This window comes from Paralichthys olivaceus, chromosome 3 (genome assembly GCF_024713975.1).
Source record: "Paralichthys olivaceus isolate ysfri-2021 chromosome 3, ASM2471397v2, whole genome shotgun sequence".
Classification (NCBI taxonomy): Eukaryota; Metazoa; Chordata; class Actinopteri; order Pleuronectiformes; family Paralichthyidae; genus Paralichthys; species Paralichthys olivaceus.
In genome coordinates, this window is record NC_091095.1 from 14,826,857 (window position 1) to 14,837,344 (window position 10,488).

Sequence of the window (10,488 nt, forward strand, 5' to 3'; positions counted from 1 at the left end):
CATGGATGGGAATCCACATGAGTGTTTCGTGTTTTTATACAGGACTTTTCAATGGTCCTTATTTACTTAACGGCACCTGGATACCTAAGATACTGTCCAGACCTTGTTCTCCAACACAACATGCACATGTTCTCTGGCCTTTGCCAACTGAAGGTTATATTTGTTTTTGTCGTTTGTTGTGGAACAGCAAGTCACTTATGCTGTGCTAATTTGAAATCATAAACCAGCCTCGCCTTCCAACTGCTACAGTATCGATCAGCCATTAGCAATGCCACGCTGCCTCTGCCCTGTAATGCAATCTGCCATTATGCATTCCTGCCCACGGCCACTGTGGGACAAGTTATTGCCAGAATTGTGGCAAATATTGTGGAGGCCATTGTGGTGGCATCATACTTCACAACTTGCAGTTTCTTGACTTATGTGTAGGTCTTCTACTTGCTCTCACACATTTATTGATTGATACCTTGTCCTACCTGTCTTCAGCCCATTTCTCTTGCACATCAATCTCCTTCCTAGTACCTATCCGTCCAAATTCAGGTTATTTTTAGCTCTATAGATCTGAAGTATTGATTTATTTTTTTATGTTCCCTTTCCATCTCTCTTCTCTCCAGCGCCTACTCGTTCCATGTGAGCGCAGACGGCCAGATGCAGCCGGTGCCCTTTCCCCCCGACGCCTTGCTGGGTCCGGGAATCCCTCGTCACGCACGTCAGATCCACACCCTGAACCACGGGGAGGTGGTGTGCGCCGTCACCATCAGCACCTCGACACGACACGTCTACACTGGAGGGAAGGGCTGCGTCAAGGTGTGGGACATCAGCCAGCCGGGCAGCAAGAGCCCCATGGCCCAGCTGGACTGTCTGGTGAGACCTGAGGGAGGATGAAAAACAGAGACATACTTGAGTGTTAAAAATAAAGATGGACACACTGATTCACATATGAGCCAGACAAACATGTTTGTACACTATATTCAGTGTCGTCTCTCCTCCTCAATTCTGATGACTGACATCATCAGAATATCCTCTTTCTTTTCCACAACGTCCTCAATTATATCATTATCTGTCCCATGAGGCCTCACACACTGTCTTTGTGCTTAATACACTTACAGCAGCCATAATCTAATTGGCTCTCTTATCTGGTCCAATCAGAACAGAGACAACTACATCCGCTCCTGTAAAATCCTCCCCGATGGGCGAACACTGATCGTTGGCGGGGAGGCCAGCACGCTGTCCATCTGGGATTTGGCCACACCAACCCCCCGCATCAAGGCGGAGCTAACGTCGTCCGCCCCCGCCTGCTACGCTCTGGCCATTTCCCCTGACAACAAAGTCTGCTTCTCCTGCTGCAGCGACGGCAACATCGTCGTCTGGGACCTTCACAACCAGACGCTGGTCAGGTAAGAGAGGAGAGAGAGTGAGAGAGGACAATGGAAGGAGGAAAAGAACATAAAAAATGTCGGTGTCTTACAAACACAAATAGATTGTTGTCAGGAGAGACCACAGAGGGGGAGAGGAGGCAGGCTGCAGGATGTGGAAGCACTTCAGCAGAAGAAAATAGAGGAATGTCAATAAAATATGGAAGAAGAAGTGAGGGAGGGGCAGTCTGGGGCCTCCTCAGGTAACTGAAGGGTCAGGTGAGAAGCGGGGAGGGGGTTAGCTAGCTATAGGGGATATGGATGGGATGAAACAGTCAGAGTTTGGCAAGGTAGGGCTAAAAGAAAGAAGGAGAACGGAAGGGAAGATTGTGGAAATGCAGAAGGCAGGAGAGAGTCAGATGTGGGTGGTGTGAGGGCAATAGGGGCCATGGGGAGGGAAGGATTAAAATACATTTGGTCTGACATCTCCGAGAGAAAAGAGACAAAGAAACACCCAGGAAGTCTGTAGAGGGAGTGTGTACACAGGTGTGTGTATTCATCTCTGAACCTCCTGTGTGTGTGCGTGCGTGCATGTGTGTGTCCTCCCTGCAGGCAGTTCCAGGGCCACACAGACGGAGCGAGCTGCATCGACATCTCCAACGATGGCACCAAGCTGTGGACGGGGGGACTGGACAACACGGTGCGCTGCTGGGACCTCCGAGAGGGACGGCAGCTGCAGCAGCATGACTTCACCTCGCAGGTACACACACACACACACACACACACACACACACACACACACAATCTCACACACACACACACACACACTCTCACTCAGATAAAAATCAACATCTAACACGTAAATCACTTGGACCTTAACACATGTACACACACCTAATTTTTCTACTTTACAGGTACAGGCACAGTACATCACAGGGTCATAGTGACATAACACACACACACAAACACACACACACACACACACACACACACACACACACACACACATACACACACACACACACATAAATCTACCACAAGGTTCACCTCACAAATAAACTTGCACTCACAAACACACACATCATGACTTCACCTTGCACGTATTGACAACAGTACACAGAAAGGCATATACAAACAGCATGATTTCACTTTATAGATTTAGACGCACACACACACACACAAACACGCACACTGTCTCTCTCACTCCTCACTGTCACAACAAAGCTATAGAGTTGACCACAGTTGTCAGATGAGTTTCGATCCACCGTGTAATGACTTTCTCTCTCCCTCGCCATCTCTCTTCATCCAACTCTCTCCCTCCCTCTCTTGTTATTCTCTCCCAACATCTCTCTCTTTATTAATTCATTTTATTTTTACCTCTACTTTGCATTTCAATCTTTCCTCATTCATTTTTTTTTAACTTTCCATCATCCTTCCTCTTTCCCATCCTCACTCATCATCTTTATCCCTTTTCCTTGATATCTTACATCCCCTCATTCCTTCATCTGTCCTCCCTCTCTTCCATCCATTGATCTCTTTCTTTCATCGACCTTATCTTATTTCCTCCCTCATCTCTCTTCACATCCTCTGTCATACCACCTTTGTTTTCATTTCTACCCCTTTATGTTCTCTCCATACCCCCTCCTACTCTGTTTTCTCTCTTTTTACTCTCTACCTTTGTTCGCTTTCCTGCATCTGCAGATCTTCTCTCTGGGCTACTGTCCGACAGGCGAGTGGCTGGCTGTGGGAATGGAGAGCAGTAACGTGGAAGTCCTGCACGTCTCTAAACCTGACAAGTACCAGCTGCACCTCCACGAGAGCTGCGTCCTCTCCCTCAAGTTTGCCTCCTGCGGTACGGACACACACACACACACAGTTGACTAGTTCACACTCCACGATCTTTAGCCTGATATTCGAGTCACTGATAATATCCAGAAGTCACTGTCAAAAGCTCCACATGGGAGTGAGATCTACGTTCAATGCACAGTCACACATCCTTCTCAACAAACGTCGAAGGAGGCACAACAATCACATGACAGTGTGAAATATGAACTACACAGCAATCCAAAGTCCTGCTGTGTGAACTTGGCATTACTTGGTTCCTAAATGTTTCAGACATATTTGCTCCTATTGTATTGTACATTGTATCGTTCAGTATATTATGCTTCACCCTTTTCCTTTGTTTAACCTGCAGCACCGTCTGTGTGGGTGTGTGTTTTTGTGTTATTTCAGGAAAGTGGTTCGTGAGCACAGGAAAAGACAATCTGTTGAATGCATGGAGGACACCATATGGAGCTAGTATTTTCCAGGTGAGTTCGCAGTTCAATGCTCAGAAGATGTTTACGATATGTGTGTGTGTGTGTGTGTGTGTGTGTGTGTGTGTGTGTGTGTGCGTGTATATGTGTGTATATGTATAATACATACTGGTATGTATAAATATACATGTGTGTAGTTGGGTCTGCAGTTAACTGCTTTTCAGTGTAGCTGACGCTGTTGAAGTGATCTTGGCTTTGTGTCATCTACACAAATACACACACACAGTCGCACTTACACACACACACACTTAACCCTCGAGGCGTAAGATAGCAAAAGATGAGTGGGTTCACAGGGATAAAGGTTACGATAAACATTATTGTTTTTTATTCTCGATTTGTTGATCCAAGGTGACTGGCAGAGGTTTATCAGAGAAGGCAAACTGCCACACACACACACACACACACACACACACACACATTTACACCCACACACACACAATTCAATAGGTCTGTTTGAGGAAATGTTGAAATATGAATATACAGGGATGCTGTATTTTTAGCTGAGCCAATTCATCTGGGTGTGAATGAAACTGGCGAAGGGAGATGAAGAGTGTGTGTGCATGTTTGTTTGTGTTTGGGCTCATTTTCATGTCCTGGTGGAACTGAATCCATGGGGACTTGTGTCAGAAATTTAGTTCCCCACAGGTACCGGATGCATTTTGTGAGTTAAGACCTGGTTTTATGGTTCTGCATTTATTTGTGGTGGTTAGGGTAAGGGGCTAGGGAATCATGTCAATGAGTGTCCCCACAGAGAACGTGTGTGTTTGTGTGTGTGTGTGTGTGCAGCAGGGTTGGCGGCTCCTTTCTGTCTCTGTGGACCTGAAGGAGAATGCTTTCTATCTGCTTTGTTATTCTGATGCCAAACGTTTCTTGTGCCAAACAGCTCCCTCCTGTCATTGTGTTGTACAGAGCTGCTCTCTCTCCTCTTCCCCCTCTTTCTGGTTCATCACCGTTCTTTCCATTCTCTCTCTCGCCCTCTGCTCCATCTTCACTCATATTTTTTCTTTTTCCCGCTTTGTCTCCGCCTTCCTGTTGCTTCTGTGCTCACTTATATCATCTCTCTGTACCTCTACCCTCTCTTTCTTTGTCCTTGCCTTTACGTTTTTCCCCGTTCTCTTTATCCAACCCCCAAACTTCACTTTCTCTTCAACCGCCTTGTCTTCTTCTCTCTATTATCTATTTCTTATCAAATGAGCTTTATGTCAACTTTACATTATTGGCCTAGCTACACATTACTGAATACGAAATCATGTATTTATATTAGAAGCAAAGCATCACAAGAGGACAAATCTCCTTAACAGTACAAATAGTACAGACACATATAGATGAAAACAGTGGAACAAGGGAGTGTCTCTCCTGAGTGTTCACTTTGATTGAGTCTGATTTTGCAGCCAAGAGTTTTGCTGATTTTCCATAATGCATTAATTGGTTGACTCATTTGTATGAAGGGGGGGGTCTTGATTTGCTCTGTGAGGCTGCTGTTGTATTAGATTTGTTGTTGTAAGTTAATCGATTCGTGAAAATAGTTAAAAAGAGCAGCTCTTTCTAAGTTTGCCATGTACAGTGTCTGACTAATAGACTGTAAATAGATGGGTGATGAATCTCATAACTACATTTAGCTGATTCTGAACCTTTACTCTCCATCCAAACTCATCCTTTGGCTTGTCTGTGCGTCCCTCTTTCTGCTTACTTAGTATAATATTATGGATCCTGTGTGAAATGGCCCCTCACCGGTGGCTGGATGATTGACAGCCCTGCTGTGCCTGTAGCACAAAGGCAGGGAGGGGATGCGAGATAGGGGAAGAGGAGTTTAGAGAGGAGGAGGAGTAGACATGAGAGAGGGGGGGACAGTGAAAGCAAAGGAGGAAGACAAGGAGGAGGAGAGTCTGGGAATGGAGGAAGGAAGATAAATGATGATAGAGCAGTGAGAGGAAGAGGAGAAGGAGGAGGAGGAGGAGGAGGAGGAGGAGGAGGAGGAGGAGGAGGAGGAGGAGAGGATCATCTAACGCCAGGTGCCCGGATCTGGCTTCCAGACAGACGCAGGGAAAAAAGAGGGAAGATTGTGCATTTTGCTTGTTCATGTAGACCATCAGTCTTGTGCTGCTACTGATGCTTAAACCTACAGTTAATGAGGCTGCATCTCTCCAGAGGGAGGGAGGGAGGGAGGGATGAAAGAAGAGAGGAAGAGCCTCACACTGAAGCAGATGAATGAGTCAGCGTCCTGGAGCTGTGGAGTTGTCTGTTTGGAAATAATTGCCGACTGTTTTGAAATGCAAATATGTCTTGAATGATTGAGTATTAAGTGATGACTCATATCTTTTCTAACATCTCTCTCTGTGTTTTTTCCTCTCCGTATGTCTCCATCCATCTATCATCACATCTCTCTCTCTCTCTCTCTCTCTGTCTCTGTTTCTCTCTTTCTCTTTCTCTCTCTCTCTCGGGTTTGTGCCCATGTCTCTCATACACCCCCAGTCCAAGGAGTCCTCATCTGTGCTGAGCTGTGACGTTTCCCCGGACGACAAGTACATAGTGACAGGCTCTGGCGACAAGAAGGCCACGGTGTACGAGGTGGTGTACTGAGGGATGGGACGAGATGGGGAGGAGCAGGACGGAGACTTTGGGGGGGTGATTGAGAAGATGCACCCAGTTGCCAACTGCTCCAAATCATCAAAACATCATCATCGACAGCAACTCTGTCTCAGTCCTCTTGAGTCCTTCTGACCCTCACCCCTAATACATCTCCCCTCTCCCCCTTTTTGCTGTGATATAAGCTACTGTGGAAGCTCCTTAATGCCCCCTCCCCTGTTCCACCTTCCACTTTGAGCCCAAGGATGAGGCATGATAGCGTACAGAGAGAGAGAGGAGAAACAGCGAGATAAGAAGGACAATGGAAAAGGGCAGTGGAGCATAAAGATAAGGTCGGGAGGAGAAAGGAAGGAAAGATGAGGAGAAAGCGAGAGTGCGGAAGGAAGAGAAATAAAAGGGAGGAAGAGGAGGACAAAAAAAAGGAGGAGGAGGGAGGGAGGCAGGCTAATTAGGGCTGTTTCCAGATTAAGAGCTCAGTGGAAGGGAGGCCCCCAGAGGAGGCGTGGAGCGGCACTGTGGGAGCGCCAGCCAGGAGCACTGATACCACACAATCGATTCATTAGCCAGACAGTGAAAGCCTTAATGAGGCTGACGCCGCAGCTTGCTCTCTGCAGCGAGAGGTGTCAGGAGCTGGGGAATGATGACGCTCTGAGATGGAGGGGGCCGCTTCAGATATCCACATACATGAAACATAGACCGTGCTCGCAATACACACACACACACACACACACTTGGGTACACCCCCTTGAGGTAATCGTAGGAAGAGAGAAACACACACAACACACAGAGCACCCAATTAAACATTCATCGCCGCACTCCCCATCTCACTGCTTAATATCTATTTTATTTCTGCCTGACAAAGGCAGCGTCTAATGAGCAGCCGAGTCAATGGGATCCTCCCGGGGCCCCGAGACACAAACAGAGAACATCAGCCGAGCTGTTCCCTCTAATTCCTCCGGATTGTTCTCCTGACACCGGGCACCGCTCTCACTCTCATTACAGGCACTGTCAGCCGGATGACGTAGCACCGCACTGCAACTTCACTGTAAGGCAAACAAGAGGGCAAATTAACACCACCCTACCACGCTGTCATCAGCAGCCAATTTCACAGCGACTAATCCGACTCCTTTCAAACCTCATGCAACACGTGTCTGTTTTTATTCACAGATGAGATCACATGTTTAGTGGAGCTGTTATTTGCATCACTGCCTGTCTGATAATGAGCCAGTGTTCAAAGTGCTCTGGCCAAATCTTTGATAAGCTATTAATCGATATTAGTTGAAATGCTCAACACCTTAAAGGAAAAGTTTTGTTAAATATTCTTCTTGGCTTTCTTCCTGATTTTTAGATGAGTAGACTGATACCACTGTCATGTATGTATGCAAAGTATGAAGCCACTGCTAGCAGTCTGCTCTCTTAGCTTAGCATAAGGACTGAGAAACAGGTAGCTTAGTGCTAACTGAGCCAACAACAAATTCCAGCACATCAATGACTAAAACTAAAACAAATACTAAAGTGTAAATTTTACAAATCACCAACTATTTTTTGGTCAACCCCAGTTGCCTGGCAACCACATAAATGGCCCTAACCACAGACTGTAAATAAAGATGGACGACACGTCTCCATTTCCTCAAAGATTTAGCAGAAATATCCCAGATAAGGGTAGCGCCATCTTGTACTTGTAAAGTAGCGAGATATGTATGCACTTGACCAATCATGTTTCAGGTGTCAATTATGATGTTGTACCCTGATTTTATAACATAAAATACCAAAATAAAAACCAAATAATCAGTAAAAGCGAGTGCTTGTACTGATTCTCCTGTGTGATAAGAACCACCTAAAATGACAGAAATCCTCTTTAAACCATTATTTGAGTTTGGTCCATGCCCCACAAGCTAACATGGAGGAGGCAGGGTATATTACCTATACAGCAGCCAGCCACAAGGGGGCGAACAGGAGGATTTGGCTTCACATTTGGGGAGCTGTCATGTTGTCCATCTTACTTATATCATGTCTCAATCTGTGAGTTTTAGAGGTGATGCTAGGAGGATTTTTTATTTTTACTTTTGGATGGAGCCTCTTCCAATCTGTGTGCTGAGGTACGTTAGCTGTTGGCTTCATACTTCCAGATATGAGAGTGGACTCAGTCATCTCATCTTACTCGACACAACAAAGCAAATGAACATATTTCCCAAAGCGCCACTTTTTTTCCCTAAACCTTTTTTTTATTTTGAATGGTCCTTGTATCAAACTCTAAACTGGCGGGCAAACAGAATATCAGAGCTCTGTTTCTGTAGAACATGTGTCACCAGTGTGCAGACTAAAAAAAAGGCACTTTTCAAGCTTTTTGTATTACTCATTTAATTTCAGTATTTTTTATGAATAGCTCATCTTATGTAATGATTTGTTTATGTACTAGGGGGTTGCCTATGACTGCGTTTGGGTTCGGGGGAAGCAAACAGAGAGGGACACGCTCACACATGGAAACATATGACAAAAAAAATGTTTCTTTCTGTTTCTTTTTTTTTTTAATCAGTGTATTTTTATCCTTGGTGATGTGCCAGACAGAGGATTTACAACATCAGCAAACCCATGTGAAGAGAAAAAAAATAAGATCCTCCATTTTGGAGAAATGTTCCTCTGTCTACTGTTTGTTGTTTTTGTTTTATTACACCTTTTTTCAGAAGTGGTAGTGAACGTACTGTTTCAGTCCTAACTGTGTGATTATACAACATTTCTGTTGAGTCTGGTCATTGGCTACGACGACTCAGAATTAGCCATCAATGAGGTCCAACTTGTTTCTGCATGCTTGTTGCACTACAAGTCCACCTCTGCTGATAGAACCAGATCCATCTGATTTTATTACACAGGTACAGTGAATGGTCTCATATCCTCTGTTTTACAGAAGGAGGAATCGTTATCTTACATCTCAGTATGCAATTTAGTGAAGCTGTAAAAAGATTTTGGCGAGACTTGTCCGTGTCCCTCGATAACGCAGGATATAATCACGAGGGACTTCTGCTTTACCAGCAAGGAGTAGAGATCATCTGTACAGTTTAACACCTCCGCCTGTCTCTTTCCCGTCCTGTCAGCCACAGGCAAGACCTCAACAACTCTCATACACAAGCTTGTATACTACTCAGAATGATGCTGTATAATGGCTATGCATTTGGTGGTATAGCGTGAATATTTTGGACATTGTATTTGATACTCTTCTTTAACCGTCACTCATTTCTCTCTCTACCTGCCTCTGCTTTCTGTTCCAACTGATAAAATATCACATTAAGTTTCTCTTCTTTTTTTAATGCACTGTGTCATCCCTCCTGATACATTTCCTTATGTGCTGTACAAGAAAAAACTATGTGTGAAAAATAAACCAAACTTGTGTTCATCCTTTCAGGCGTCTCCTGCATTGATCTTTTCAGTCCAGAAGACATCAGTTGGTCCATCGCTTTGATTCAGTGACTTGCTATAACTTACAGCAATTTAATTGTGAACAGTGTCACCTGATCAGTTTTGAAACACTGGGTATCTTACATTAATTCGCAGAAACAAAAAAGTTGCAAATTAGTGATCAGCACAGGTTTTTATTGGGTCTTAAAGAGGACTTCTTGTATTTTTCAACCTGAGACATGTGTTATGTTGCCAGACTCTTAGACAAGACCTTAAATAATAATTTGAGCCTTTTATTGTTGAATAAAGCACTTTTAGTGGACATTTTGTGGAGTGTCGCAGTTGCCCCATAAGATTGCACTGTAGCCACTGCAACCAAAACCAGTGTAATGGAAAACTTATGAACTTTGCTTGAACTCTTCCCTATGTCCGATCAATGCTCCTGTGTTGTGTTCAACAATAACTCACAAAGAAACACAATTGTGCTCGCATAAGAGGAACTGTCTGGCGTACGTGCAGACGGACGATTAGAAACTAGACAGACACTTTTTACATTTTTACCCTTAACTATCCAATGCCATGACTGTTGCTATGCACTTGGCAGATGTAACCTCAGAGTTCATGTCCTTTCTTGATGATGCTCTTGACCCTGATCTTTGCAGTAGCAAACTTCTTCTTTCATGCAGAAGTAAGAGCAGACAACTTCCTTTGTTAACCAGATTACAGATGGCTTCAGTTTTACATGCTATTACTCAGAAACCGTTGTCTCTTATGTTTCCTGTTTACCTGACTGTATAAAACCTTCTTCTTTCCCTATTCGGGGTTGTTCCACTCTGAGCATT

General features: G+C 44.6%; 1 protein-coding gene across 4 annotated transcripts in view; it reads left to right on the forward strand.

The window, feature by feature from the left end:
- tle2b (TLE family member 2, transcriptional corepressor b) overlaps nt 1–9,652 on the forward strand; it is a 76,160-nt gene extending 66,508 nt beyond the window's left edge. For all 4 annotated transcript variants that reach the window (XM_069522131.1, XM_069522134.1, XM_069522133.1 and 1 more), the window contains 6 exons: nt 612–861; nt 1,147–1,394; nt 1,965–2,112; nt 3,054–3,204; nt 3,585–3,661; nt 6,140–9,652. In XM_069522131.1, the coding sequence (XP_069378232.1) occupies nt 612–861; nt 1,147–1,394; nt 1,965–2,112; nt 3,054–3,204; nt 3,585–3,661; nt 6,140–6,247 (982 nt within the window). In that variant the 3' untranslated portion in view covers nt 6,248–9,652. The remainder of the gene's footprint in view (nt 1–611; nt 862–1,146; nt 1,395–1,964; nt 2,113–3,053; nt 3,205–3,584; nt 3,662–6,139) is intronic.
- Nucleotides 9,653–10,488: the final 836 nt, after the last annotated feature.